General features: G+C 41.9%; 1 protein-coding gene across 2 annotated transcripts; it reads right to left on the bottom strand.

Annotated features, from left to right (window-relative positions):
- Positions 1-1,881: 1,881 nt before the first annotated feature.
- Positions 1,882-13,458, bottom strand: rpn2 (ribophorin II). Of its 2 annotated transcripts, XM_005933449.3 has the most exons (18): positions 13,352-13,458; positions 12,823-13,013; positions 12,627-12,722; positions 12,333-12,508; positions 12,152-12,227; positions 11,528-11,662; positions 11,265-11,441; positions 11,048-11,166; positions 10,705-10,810; positions 6,817-6,908; positions 6,583-6,697; positions 6,171-6,365; positions 6,005-6,091; positions 5,819-5,914; positions 5,264-5,339; positions 3,645-3,774; positions 2,983-3,082; positions 1,882-2,485 (listed from the first exon to the last, which is right to left on the bottom strand). In XM_005933449.3, the coding sequence occupies exons 1-17, from the start codon at positions 13,362-13,364 to the stop codon at positions 3,031-3,033; spliced, it is 1,932 nt and encodes a 643-aa protein (XP_005933511.1). In that variant the 5' UTR covers positions 13,365-13,458; the 3' UTR covers positions 1,882-2,485; positions 2,983-3,030. The 2 variants fall into 2 exon arrangements, with proteins under 2 accessions (XP_005933511.1, XP_005933512.1); XM_005933450.3 differs by lacking the exon at positions 2,983-3,082.
- Positions 13,459-14,327: the final 869 nt, after the last annotated feature.

Raw genomic sequence — 14,327 nt, 5'->3', positions numbered from 1 at the left:
CAAATCAAACTATGTGACCAGATTTCATTAAAAAACCCTTTAGTGGCTTTCTGATTGTGTATCTTTCTGATTGTGTATCTTATGTGAGGATTGTCTCAAGAATGTGTCTTCAGGGCCACGTCTGCATTATAAATGCCAACTCTGTGTTACAGGTTTCCTGCTATGATTAACAGATGCGGCCTTGATGGCCTGTTAAATGGCCGTGCGTGTTGATGTTACTGTACATCTGCACCTTTTCTTTAACATTTCAAGATGTTTCACGAGACAAAAGATGTGATATTTAGAAAGCTTGTATGGAAATGAAGTACATATTTGAAGCAATAATATATTTTATGAGTTTAAAAAGAAGTCTTGCTGTAGTCGCATGCAACTAGTAGTTTTTGCTGCCTAATGCGACTCTTCAAACACTGCAGATTAACTGGATGTCATTCTGCTGTGTTCTGTACCTGTTACACTACAGTATGTGCTGGCATTACCATTAGCCTGTAATTGTCTACTGTGGCCATCATGGGCACACTTTATAGACTACACAACTTCACCGAGTGTGAAACACCTTCAAAGATCCCTCCATAGGTACCACGGAGCACCTTAACTCTGGGAAGGTGAACCGTTTTTATCTTGTGTGAAGACTGATTAAAAAAATATCCCTTTAAGGGACACACATGTGTGTACAGTAGCGGGGAGTGTAATCACGGTACGGTCTGCACAACTGAGGAACAAACCCCAGCAGGCGGCTGGACTCGTGGCAGCACAGGTGCTGCTTCTAACATTGTCTTAATAACAGCTCTGCTCCATTTAGAACTCTCATTAAGCTCTGCCATTGATCCATAATGCACAAACACCAGTACCCGACATTTGAATCATCCATGAATCGGTTCTATGGATTAATAATCTTCGCAACCTGTCATTTGATCTGACTTTGAATTAATCAGGGTGTTATCCACAACCCACGTGAGTCCAAGTGACGAGCTTTTGATGTGATTTCTATGAGTGATTCTTAATGTTTAGGATAAAAGTTGCTCTCTGTTCCTAATGCTTCCTCCAGCCTGCTCCACTGTGTGCAGGAGAAGGGCCAAACATGTTTGGCTCTTTGTGAACACACTGATGCCTTCTACGTAAAGGACAATAAATCTCCTTCAGGTCATTTTCTCTGCATCAATGATTACAAGACTTACTGGAAACATCACAAAATGATGACAGCTACTTCACTTAATGCTGGCGTCCATTTGTAAATACAGATGTAAAGCAGTTTTCAGATAACTATAAAATACTTTTAGTGCCACCCTGCTGGTTTCATTTTCTTTCAGCTGCTTGCTTAGAGAATTTTTTTAAATACTAATAATTTTATTCTGTGGCTATGTTTTTATTTTTATTCCCACAATCTGCTCATTTGCATTCAGTACATGTAGCCGCCCTCCACTCAGACCTGCAATAAATTCGAGGCTGCTGTGGCTCAGGAGATAGAGCAGGTCATCTACCAATCAAAGGGTTAGTAGTTCAATCTCTGGCTATTCCAGTTCAAGCACCTTAGAGTCCTTAGGTGAGATACTGAACCCTGAATGGCCTCTGATGCATTCAGTGGAGTGTGTGGGATCACTAAAGGTGTAGCTTTTAAAAGCAGCAGTGTGACTTTGATTAAGAAAGTACTATGGCAGTGCAAGTACATTTATCATTTATCTAATGTGTTTAGGAGACACCTTTAGATTGTAGCTGGAAAAAGAATGTTTTTACCCAAGCAAATATCATTTCTTTCTCCCCTACTGTGATGACAAAAAAATAAAATATATAAGGGATAAATATATAATCAATTTGACATACACAAAAAACCCACTGAGCTCATATTCTTCTCTATAATAAGAAAAAGAAAACAACACGTGAGACTTGACCTCCCCAGCACCTTTATTTCCTGTTCTTCTTTACAAAAACATCCTCAAATTGCCCTCTTTTTTTACTTATTAACAGACTTTCTCAGAGACATCGACTCTGTATCAAATAGGAAACAGCCACAGAAATGTTCCATGTGTCAGTATTACTGCCAATATGGTTCATTAACAGTTGAAAAATGTTACGAGGTGAGCTGAGGGACAAAAAAGAGGAATGTACCAAAAAAAATAAAATAAAATAAGGAGGGGGGCGGGACAAACCCAGGTTTAAAAAAAAAAAAAAAAAAAAAAAAAAAAAAAAAAAAAAAACAACAACAAAAACAGCTCGCAATAAGAAAACAAATCTCACAGGAAGATGAAGTGCAATGATCAGTAGCTCCACAGTCCTCTGCACTGAGTGTTATTCCAGACCCCCAGAGACGTGGTGATATTTCAATTTCTTCCATTTGGCAACACAGACAAACTGCATGCTTTGAAGTTTTCAACTTTTCGTCCCATTTTCTCTTAAAAAAAACCCAAAACAAACAAAAAACAAAACAAGGTTTTGATGGAAACAACAAAACAATCATCTTCTTTTTTCTTGCCCCTATTTTTTCTGATTTCTGTGGAGAGATACAAAAACAAGCATTAGTTATTACAGACATGACAATGAATGAATGAATGAATGAATGAATGAGAACCTCTCTGGGCTCTCACTGAGCACCTGATCACTGACAAATCATGGATCATGCATTCTGATGTGCACCCTACCACAAAAACACAGTGTAAGTAGGCAAAAACACAGAGCAACCACCATGACCAAAATCTCTCAAGTCGTGGACGATGCACGGACATGGACACAAAACACATCTCTCAAATGTAATGGTACAACCAGAACCACGAGTGTTAGACAACACAATGGAGGGACTGTCCAAGTGGCTGCATGGCTATGGTTGCAGTGATCGTGGTGGGATGAGTGAAGAGGCAAACCAGATGGGGGGGGGGGGATGGCAGCAAGTACATGTGAACACTCGGAGTTAGAATGAGCACCACACAGCCATGCACGCTGCGAGACATTATGGAAATGCGCAGTGGATGCAGTCTGTGAGGATGCCCTTACTTCAGCCTGGAAGCAGAACCGACTCATTTGTTACAAATGGGGGAGGCTTTATCGAAGGCTTCTATACTTTGCCAATCTACTACTTTGCTCTGCAGCAATCCTGTAAGACACAGCGAGGTGTGGATAGAAGGGTTAAAGAAAAGAAAAGAGCTTCACGAGACAAAAACTAGCCTGGAAGAAGGGACAAAGTCCTCAGCTGGAGAATGACATTGGTGAAATCGTTAATTGAAATCTTCTACGTTGTTAAATGGGCTGTTGTGAGATCAAGAGGTAAAGGCGGACAATTACAAAGCGAGCTCTCGAGTCAGAGACAAATTGCTCACTCTGGCCCTCAAAGAGCTCTACATAATCACGGTGAAGAAATTGCCCCTGATATCATCACTGCTTTCACTCCTTTAGATCTTGCTGCTGTTCTTCTCTCCTTGTCCAAGTATGCACAAGCTCTTCTACTGGCAGAGAGCCTGATATCGAAATTAGCCTCTGCAGGCCCACTGAACAGCTACGAATATAGAATAGGCACTTTCCCTCAAGTTTGGAGATAAGAACTACCTAGAGGCCTCACAGCACTGAAGTCCTTGTTATCTGGAAAAGGGCTAGGCTTTCTCTCTACCATTAAGGACTCTCTAGGAGCCATTTGTGCCAGTCGCATTTGGCAGGCGTACCTCTTCACTGCTTTCTGGGCCAGCATGCGGTTTCCGGCAAGGAAAGTTACACCGCCGATGATTGCCAGGTACTTCAGAGTCTGGAACATGTTCAGGTGGGTCCAGTAGACGTACATCAGGCCCAGCATGGCTGAAATGAAACAGCCAAATAGATTTGAACATTAATGACCACCCAGCCAAGTTCCCCATCTCCACTCCTTCACAACATATAGAATGCTCCAATGCTATGATATACTGAGCCATAGTCCTTTGAATTTGACATACATCTTCATGGTAACAAAAGGAAATAATTATAGAATAAAACCTTTAATATTTTTACTGGAAGTATTACAGTGGTCCTGTGGTTTTGACAGCCAGCAACAGCCATTAACAGAACTGCAGCCACCATCCTGTTGCGCTGTAGTAGCCATTGTGCTGTCACATCATTCACTCTAAAACTTGCACTATAGCCTACATGTGTTAGTATCATGGATCACATGAGTTGGCATATTAATTAACCAGCTAAACTAGCATTTAACAAGTGGCTTCTTCCTAATGGCTCCTCCTACTCAGCTTACAGAAACCACGCTCTGTCCTGACATCTGCAAACACGTTGCTGATGAGTTTATGGGCTCAGTCACTTGTTACGGGTCACACTAAATGAGTCCAATATTTAAATATTTAAACTTCTAAGAGTCCCTCAGCCTAGTGACTGTTTAGTGATCCCCAGGGAGCCGCTGGTCTAAGAAAAACTGAACCCGACCCAGTTAGCAAGTAGTTGTGGCAGGTTGCTGCCAGTCACTAACATGAGATAGGTTTCCTATCCCTTTCTGGTTCTAAAAACACTACCCTCTGCAACTGGTTTCACCCAGCAGTAACCAGCCAACATTTGCTAACTGGTTGGGGAACACACATTTTTCCCTTTATATTCTGGGAAGCGGCCGCTAAGAAAGCACAAATGTTCCACGAAAATGTTTTAAGTTGCGTTAAAAATTACATTAAACTGTTACAGAGCCATGAAAGTTTTGCCACGTGTGCACAGAGACATCGGGAGACACGGCACTTCGAAGGAAATGTTTTATGCCTAAAACACAAACCTCCCTTTAAAGAGAGCACTGTGGCAGGTGAAGCATCAGATCTGTGTGGCGTGACGAGAACACTGAACTCTGTGGTGATAAAAACGCACAGAGCTAAGTCTGCTGGAATTCTGCATTGTTTTCCTGTCACAATTGCCTGTCGCACTTTTGTGTCATCATGAAGTGCCCTCGATTTCAGTGGTTTTGACACTTCATGGGAGATGTAGCCCCACCAGATGTTTACTTTGGAGAGCAATTTGCACAACAATAGTGATGATGGAAATGAGCAGAAATTTGCATTTCCTGTTGTCGTGCTTTTCTGGGTTTAAATTTTTGCTTCTTTTGGCTGCTAAATTCCGCACATGGAAAACTGACTTAATGTCACAGAGGTGTTTGGGGAATTTCATGAATAATGCATACTTAGAATAATCATTCTGCATAATGTCAGCTGTTCTTACAGCAATTCGCTCATCGTGTAGAACAACAGCGGGCAAACAGCAGACAGAGAAGCTGGAAAAAAGTCGAGTCTGTGGCAAAGATTTCATTTCAAACACGGGGACTAACCTGCGTGTCCCAGATGGAACAGGATGGTGCTCGGAGAGAAGCTGAAGCTGGAGATGTTGGCGCCGAGCTTGACCCACTACAGAGGAGAGAGGGGAATAAAACACAATGTGATTTTTCGTCCTCTGCAAGAGGACAAAAGAGCCAAAAAAATTGTTTACCACCTAACGCACAATGAACTGATCCACGGCAACAATGACTATTATTCATCACTGAAAATGCCAGGGGAAAAATACACTATAGCTTTTGTGATTTCAAATTAAAACAAGTATTATAGTCATAGTGGACTAGAGTCTCATTCACTGTCTGTGAAGGCTTCGTACTGAAGAGCTTTTCAACAGGGGAAAAAAGATCACTGCACAGAGCAATAACACAGGCGGACGAGCTATCAGGGAAAGCTTGGACTGATAATGAAATAGGTTTGTTTGTAGGTGTGTCTCTTTAAATAGCAAATTACTTCCATACGTATACGAAACCACAGCTAGATGGAGAGTGGGGAAAAAAAAAAAAAAAAAAAAAAAAGGGAAACGTTTTGTACAAACATATTATTATTATTACCAGAATGAGCAGCAGCAGGAAGGGAGACAGGATGAGTGCAGTGAAGGTGTTGGAAACCACTGTGGAGGGCTTCTTCTCAGGTTCCCTGAACAGATGCTGCACAAACATGAGGAGATTGTTAAAATCAAGCTGGTTTCATTCTATCATCAGCCAGTAAATGAGACGTTAAGAGAGCATAACTAGTACCTGAATCTCTGGTTTGGGTACATAAAGAGTCTTAGGTTGAATTGTTGCCGGGGCCTCCTCATCCACGAACTTCAGAATCACGTCGGCCTTTCAAAAGATTAAAAGTGGGTGAGCAGGGTTTACGTCAGCGAGGACTCGCTATCGCCAACAGGCCTCAGACACTCACCACGTTCCACAGGATGGGATTCTCTAAAGTGGCGTCTCCAACGATGAGGTAGAGAGAATAGGTGCCAGAGATGGAGTCGAATTCCGATTTCCGCTCGGCTGTGTCCAACTCAAACTTGTACAGGTTCTTGCTGTCGGGTTCGGCCACAAACACGACCTCCTGGCCAGTTTTCTGATTGTGCAGCCGTACAAAGGTCTGCAACATGGACAAGAAACAGGTTTTTGACATCAGGTGAGGGTTTGAGCTCACCCTCCTGCCATAACCAGTGTGTGTCTTCTTGCGTTTGACTAGACGTTCACTATGAGGGCCGTATGGTCACAAACGAGACTATAAAAGCAGACGAAGTCAGAAACAAGTGTTCTGTCAGCAGTTTGCTGTAGACGTGTGTTCCTGTCACACTCTGATTACACACCTGGTGAGGTGTGAGCTCCACTCCAGTGTTAATGTCAACCAGCTGGAAGGACATGGCAAAGTTCTGGTGGCTGTCTGCTGTGAAGGAGCTCTTAGCTTTGGAAGGATAGTCCACCCTGCATGTGTATTTACCAAAAAGAAAAGACAAAAACAGATGAAAATGATTTAGTATTTTACTTTCCTCTTACGGTGGATCAACAAAAGCTGGCACCACTTTTTAAATTTGATTTCCAACCTGGTGGTCTTTGTGCCGATGCTCTGGTCCTTATCCACCACAGAGAGGTCCATGTTGGTCACAGCCACCTCTGTGGACACCTTCACTTTAAGCTACAGGTGGAGTACAAAGCAGAGTCATGAGTACAGTAGTCAAAGTGTGTGCACAAACAATGCAATGAGAATTCAGTGGTTCCCCACACAGCCTGCACACGGGCAGGCAGCCCGGGTATATTAAAGCCTGAACAGATTATCCTGGATGCAAATCACATTCTACACATCTGTGATTGATCTAAAAGGAGTGGACAATCCCTTTACTCTTGTTTTCAAAGTTTAATCACTGCTCAAATGTCTCCTTAATATGGTTTAATATGCTACTGTGGAAAAACTCAACAGCATTCAGCTGCTTCCCCAGAGAGGATCGCAGAATCCAACTCCACAGTAGCTGGACCAAAGCTTGCATCAGCAGCCCCGGAGGGCCACTCCAACCAAAATGTGTAGCAGATGGAGAGCTGGTCCATACGTGACTACACCGAGACCGCAAAAGAGCAAAATGAGAACTACAAGTGCCAACTTCAAGACGGTGCCATCATCCCTCGGATCAGAGGTTTGCTGGACTGACATATGATTTTACTTTTTTTTTTTTTCACACAAAGTACATGGCAAATAAAATACTTGCTGATGAGAACCTTATAAACATAATTATTTCTTTATTCATTTAAGAAATGATGGATCCCTGTTTTTCCTTCTCCTTTCCTTCTCTAAGCTGCTCGACTTGAATGAACACAAATTTTAAACTGGTGCAGCAGGTACTTCACACACACCAGCACCACGTTAGAGTGGTCTGTCCAACGATTTCTGTAACTGGGTTCACATCCACTTCATGTCGTGACTGGCCAGCTGCGAGGAGCCAAGAAAGCAGCCTGATTTTGTACTTCTCTCTCTCGTGTTCCCTTTTTCATTGGACACAGAGCATTTTACGGCACTTCTCCTGCGAACAACCAGGTGAAATATCCTGACAGTCTCCATGGAGAGAATGTCTGATGACGTGCACCATTGTTCCCACATACTGCACAGTATCCTGTTATACCCCACCCTCCAGCTTTGTCATGTCATATGAATGAACAAGAGCTGCACAAATATGTTCTTCTAATTTTTGTTTTTAACTATGTAGAAAACAAGATCATCTGCATAACCACATCTCCCTGATCAAGTTTTATTTATTTGGTTTTCAGTTAGATTGTAGCTAAAGTTCAATCTGCTGAAAAAAACAAACATGTTTTTAAGTTAGGAAATACAAAGATTGTAGAGCACTCGTGTTAATAATTGCAAACTCATTACTGACCAAAACTATTCTGATTTCTGCCATAACTGAACATCAGCAGTGAAAGAAAGCTCCTGAAGCTGTAGAGGACGAACATTTCCACAAGCCCAACAGCAGGCACTTTGTCATTAATACAAACAGCCTGCTGGTTAGTGGGATGGGCAGTACACCAGATGTATCAGCATACATGCAGTAATTTCTTTAATTATATGAATATTAAGTCAATAATAAGTCAAATAGCACTCAATAAACCAAAATGCCTATTGTGGATTTTACAGGAGATAGAGCTGCATCCACACCGGAAGCAACGTAGCGACCAGAGCCCACAGAAAGTGATCAAGTAAAATAATCACTGGGATGCAAAGTTGGCGGAAAGCGAGTACCAATGCGAGTGCAGGATACTTTCGATTGAGATATGACCTAGTAGTAAATGCATTAAAGGGTTAGCTAGGCAACTGGAGCCTGGAACGTGTGCAAGCGATGAGCTGTCAGCTTCAAAGGGAATCATTTTGTGTGGACACAGTTTAAGAAGTTGAAGCTCAAGCTACACTTGTAGTATATTCATTAAAAGGAAAGTTTTCTATGCAGTCTATGCAGCGCTGTTCAAAACTAAGCACACCCCAACATTCAACAGCTTGCAGAACCACCGTCACTGTTTTGTGTACGACTTTATCCGTCTCTCACGTCGTTGTAGAGGAATTTTGACCCCACCCTTTACAAAACTGCGTCAGCTCATTGAGGTTTGACTATATTTGATTAAGGCATTCATTTAAGCACAGCTCTCTTAAGGTCAACAGCATATTGATCAGGTTGAGTTCTAGACTTTGACTGGACCTTTACGACATGTTGATTCTTTTCTCTTTCAGCCATTCCAAACTTTACTGCCAGAAAGAAAAAGAGTTTGTGCTGATGTGCCGTGTTTGGTTTTTCCCAAACATGGTAGATGTACATTATGGCCAAACATCTCCACCTATTCACATAAGTTTTGCTTTAATAATCAACAGCTTCCTGAAATCAAAGCACGTAACAGTGTTTGAAATATGAACACTTTCCAAATCTTTCATATTTACAGAATGGTATTCTGGGTAATGTCATCTTTCAAGGTAGAATAACAGTACAACAGCTGGGAGGATGTTTGTGGCTACATATAAAGACGAGGATGAAGAAAGAGACGTGACATGCCCTAACGCAGACCTTCCCAAAGTGGGGGCGCAGAGCCATTGCAGGGGGGGCGCGGTATGAAAAGGGGGGGGAGGCTTGGACACTGCTAGCACGGGGCGCCCACACAAACGCAAAGCAGGAGATGAAGCATCGCTGAATATGTTTCCAAACCAACTTCATTCTAAGCCAAAGACTAGAAAATATGGTGAAGCAAATCTTCCCTTTAGCTTCACCTGCACAAGTGCTGAGGTAGGTCTCCCCTGCAGGATTGGTTTTCCCTGCGTCGGGAGCAGCGCTGGGCTCTTCAAATCACGGACAAACAGGATCCCACAGCTGTTTGTTTTTAAACCCATTTTGCACAGAGAGGCATTTTTTGAAAAATGGATTGATAGTAATGTTGAATATTATTACACAGGAAAAAAACAACTACACGTAAAATAATCACACCGTGACGCCTCTGCCTTTGTAAATGGAGGGACAGTAACTGCGTGTGTATATGTAAACATGTAAAACCTGCAGATAGTCAGATTAACAGTATTTTGTCTCTATCTGCCATTCTGCAATTCATCTCACGTAAACAATAACGTGGCGCACAGCGTGACGTGAAACAAAGCACATCCCTTTGACGTTGTGTTACGAACTCTGTATTCCTCGTCCACACGTAAACGCAAAAAAGGAGTTTAAAAAAATCTCAGTTTTCGGTGATTTGAAGCGCCGTTTAGGTGCGGACGAAAGGCCCAAGCACATAGAAACAGCTGCGTTTTCAAAAATACCCGTGTAGGTGTGGACGTAGCGTACAACAGTTAGTAGTTTATTTTATTATTACCTGTAATTTATTGCAGATTACTTGTATTTGCTTAATTGTTTACTAAATGTTTGAGGTGTGAAATAAACCGCAATGGAGCAAAATACAGGTGTGTGTGGTTGGAGGATGAGTTTGTGCGCGCGCAGGGCGCGAACATTTTTCTTGTAAAACAAAGGGGGGCCCAGCAAAAACAATTTTGGGAACCACTCCCCTAACGTAACATAACATGTGACCAACAGAGAGCCGTGTGTATTTTAGGCTTTTTAGTTAAAGAAAAAATGAAAAAAATTTTTTTTGACTTTTTCATATTTGCTTGTTGCTTTGCTCTGCAAACACTAACGAGTCACATATTTGCTTCAAAACAGCAGCAATTAAAAGTGACCTTAGGTGCAGACTACAGGCCTCAGGCAAATATTTCATATTAGTTAAGGGGGGGCTAAGACTACTTTTCTTATTGTTCTGATTGTGTGTTATTACAATGACTTATTTTACATATACCCCTGACAAAAGGGAAAAGGAGTCACTGTAAACCTAAATAAAGAACCACTGATTGGAAAAATAACAATGACTATTATTATGCATGCCAATTCCAGCTAAATGCAGCAAGAAAAAAAACGTACCTCGACATGATTGGCAACCAGCCGGCTGTCCCCGGTCACTGCAATGGTGAACTGGTAATATCCGCTGGCTGGCTGGCTGGACATGAAGTTCAGTTCAAAGACGCCGCTGAAAAGGAGAAAATAAGAAGAACTCAGTATAACAGCTGGGGTTGCAGTCACAATTTACTGTAAAATGAAAGTACGTTGGGATATTATGTAAAGAGGATTAGAAACACAATCTACAGCCAATGACAACTGTCTGCTTTAATACTGGAGTTTACCCTGTCGTCGGGATAAATCTCAACTTCTGGGGAACCTGAGAGACGACTGTACAGCTAACATACATCTGGATTCTTATACATACTCATTAATTGTGAATGGTGCTTGGTTGAGAATAGCAGCCTTCGAGGCCACAGCGTATGCAGATTCCACCACCACGTTGGCTGAGTCTAGTGGTTGAGACATGACATCAGTGACAAGGAGCTGTGAATCAGAAAGAGAGAGAGACAGGGTGATGTGACTGTGAGGTGATTAAAAACCACACTGAGGGCTGTAGATAGAACACGATCCATCATGTGTACCTGCAGGGTTGGCTGGCTGTGGGAAACAGTAGCTGGGCCCTGGGCAGTGACTACTACTGGTACGTGGAAGCGGTTGCCGGACAGAGCAGCGGCGGCGCTTGCCACGCTGAAAGCCTCAGCCAGAGAGTCCCAGGATTTCTTGCTGAAGATAGAATTCACCAGCTGGATGACCTGATCCTGTGTGAAGAGAACATTTGCCATCAATACCAAGCCAAATCGATATAACTTCAGCTGGTACAGCACCTCACAAACAGATATCAGACCTCTTTGATAGGAGGCTCCATGTCCATGTGATCTGACAGGGAATAAGCAGCGGTCACAAACATGGCGGTTGCTTCGAGTCCCTCTTCAAACTGGAGGTAGAGGCCACCGAGGTCATCCAAGCGAGCTGTCAGATCCTGGAAGGGAAAAGCCATCAGAAGGGGAGTTAGAATTTACCTTAATTTCTGTCATGCATATTGTTGCAGTGATAGATACTCTTATTAAACAAAGCCAAGGTCAGCATATGTACAAGTAACACCTCGGAGTCAAAAGTTCAGACTTCAGAGATTTTTTTTTTACTCCTGACTCCTTACTGTCACTGAGAGAGGATATCACTGACTTGCTCAGCTCATCTGTTGTTCACACCTTGTGACTGTAAAAAGAAGCCAACCAGAAGGAAACTAAAATGCCTCATTTGAACAAAGAGGCTGTCCCAAGGCCTAGTGCAACACAAATGTGGATCATTTGCAGCTTTACATCATGCAAAGCAATCCTTTTAGGGTCAAAGAATAAAAATATAAAACCATAAGTAAATACAATAGGGCCCGTTTTGAAGATATAGGATTTCTTGCTATAAATCAAAAAATAGTGAGACAGCACCATCTGGTGGTAGTTTTAAAGTTCACCTCAATTTCTTCCAGTATTCCTCCGAGCTCTGCCTGCTGGGAAAGCTGGGATGCTGTTTGCAGAGCCATGGTGATGCTGTCCAAAGAGAACACCCATTTATTGTAAAATAAGATGCATAGACTCTCTTTATTTTTATTGTATTTTTTTGGTAATGACAACTGAAAAGCATCTAACACTTACGCCATAACATTATCCTCTTTGTTGATCCGGGCTGTCAAGGAACCTACAACTTCCTGGGAAGCAAGAGGAAGCCCAAGAGAGCTGAGAGCAGTCACAGCCCGATGAATCTGAGTCATGGTCGAATCTTCACTGACTGCAGCGAGGAGGAGGTCGCGGGTTTCGTTGGATACAGGGATCTAAAGAGTTAAAAACAAAAACAATGCACACAAATGTAACTCATGCATTTCTGTTACACTTATCTCTAACAGAAAGAAGAGATAACAGACAGAGAGACACCATGAAATATTTTTATACCTCACATCCTGAAATGGCACGACTGATCTCAGCAGCAAAGAAGAGTGAATCAACACTAGTGGAATCAAGCTGAGATTTCACAAACTGGCACACATCCTAAAAACAAACAAATGCAAAACAGCCACATAGTGAAGACCGATGGGAGTCTAGATTCCATATATTACATATGCAAATAATGAAGGGCTGTTTTTCTCACTTCGTGATCGGGAACTGTCGCTCCCAGCTTGGTCAGACCTACAACTGAGTAGTATGCGGACTCCAGGTCAGTGAACTGCTGGCTCAGGAGGTTCTGCAGTCGGGCCACATCAGACAGGGAGAGGTAATGTGACGGTGTGAGCGCCTGAGCTCCGGAAAGAGCCAGGCTGAGAAGGAACAACCCGAACAGCCCTGCGGACACACAGCATGGACTAAGTAATCTGACGCCGGCTGCTGCTCGAAAGGTGAATTCATAAACACAAAATTAAATATATAATAAACAGAATAATACATTTTTATAATAGCTTCTCAACATACAATTCATTCATTCATGTAACGCTCGCTCGTGCAGGTCTAGCTACGAGCCAGCAAGCTAACGTCAGTAGGAAACGGCACACTGCGAGCACAGAGCGGTATTTTTCCACCAACGATAAAACCTGCATTTCAACAATAGCTTACACGACATGAATAAAACCAAAGATGCACATAAATGACATTAAATTCGGCTTTTTGTAAAGGAATCTACTCACTAGACCGGTCCATGTCTTGAGGTCTAATGCAGCGTCACCAAAAGCGACGATTACTTCCGGTGTCTCAGAGCGCGACCTGTCAGTAGGGGGATATCCGGCTGTACACGTTGCATTTAAAAATAAATGCCCACTAAAATTATCATTTTTATTATTATTATTTTAATATATAAATACTTTGTATACGTGTAAGACGCACTGTAAATAAAATAATGGTCTATATTTACATTCTATGACATCGAATGCAAACTGTAGATCATGCTCGCAAATATCAGCTGTGCCGTCGCCATACTGCAACAGGATTCTGGATGCTTTCAGGAAATTTCTAGATTTTTGTACCTATACAGCTACCGATATCACTGTAAAGTAGTATTTGCAAATCGGACTTGTTTAGTTTTTGTTTTTTTCATTTATAAAAACCGCATTTAAATTGTAAGCATTTTACAACTAATTTTAAAAGTACACTAATGTGACCAACTGTGCTCTTTTTTTGCACTTGACTTGTAAAAGCCTATATGACTTTTTTATTTCACCATTCATTAACCGCATAGAGAAGTTTTCGTCGTTTAATAATGTTAAAGTTTTCTTGAAGCACACGGTATTACAGTTCTTCATGACCGGGCCAAGTGTCCTCTTATGTGGAAATCAAAATATGGTCACCCTAAAGTACACCACGTGAGTCAACTGCCAAAACCTGTTTTTATCAAGGTGGTTTCTTGTGCTGATGGTGAGTACATTAAGTGTACTCCACTTACACTGATACTTTCAATGGAAACAGTTTGTTTTTGACAGGATTACATAGAGCCTTAGGAAATTGTTCTTTTTCACATTCCTGTGTACTCAGAAATTTAGATCTTGCATTAAGAAAATGGATTAAACAAAATGTGATTGGAAAATTCTGAAAGTTAATATCTTAATTTAAGTTACCTGGACAACTCCAACTCAAGCTAGGAAAGAACTTTAACCTCTAACCTTTAAC

Source organism: Haplochromis burtoni, unplaced genomic scaffold (assembly GCF_018398535.1).
Source record: "Haplochromis burtoni strain Fernald_Lab_line unplaced genomic scaffold, NCSU_Asbu1 Contig_97, whole genome shotgun sequence".
NCBI lineage: Eukaryota > Metazoa > Chordata > Actinopteri > Cichliformes > Cichlidae > Haplochromis > Haplochromis burtoni.
This window is presented reverse-complemented; position numbering and strand designations above follow the sequence as displayed.

Excerpts from the sequence above, each read along its gene's own strand:
- rpn2 (XM_005933449.3), bottom strand. Across the intron at positions 12,723-12,822 it reads CGACAGTTCCCGATCACGAA|GATGTGTGCCAGTTTGTGAA; the intron begins GTGAGAAAAACA and ends GTTTGTTTTTAG. Across the intron at positions 10,811-11,047 it reads GCACCATTCACAATTAATGA|CGGCGTCTTTGAACTGAACT; the intron begins GTATGTATAAGA and ends TCTCCTTTTCAG.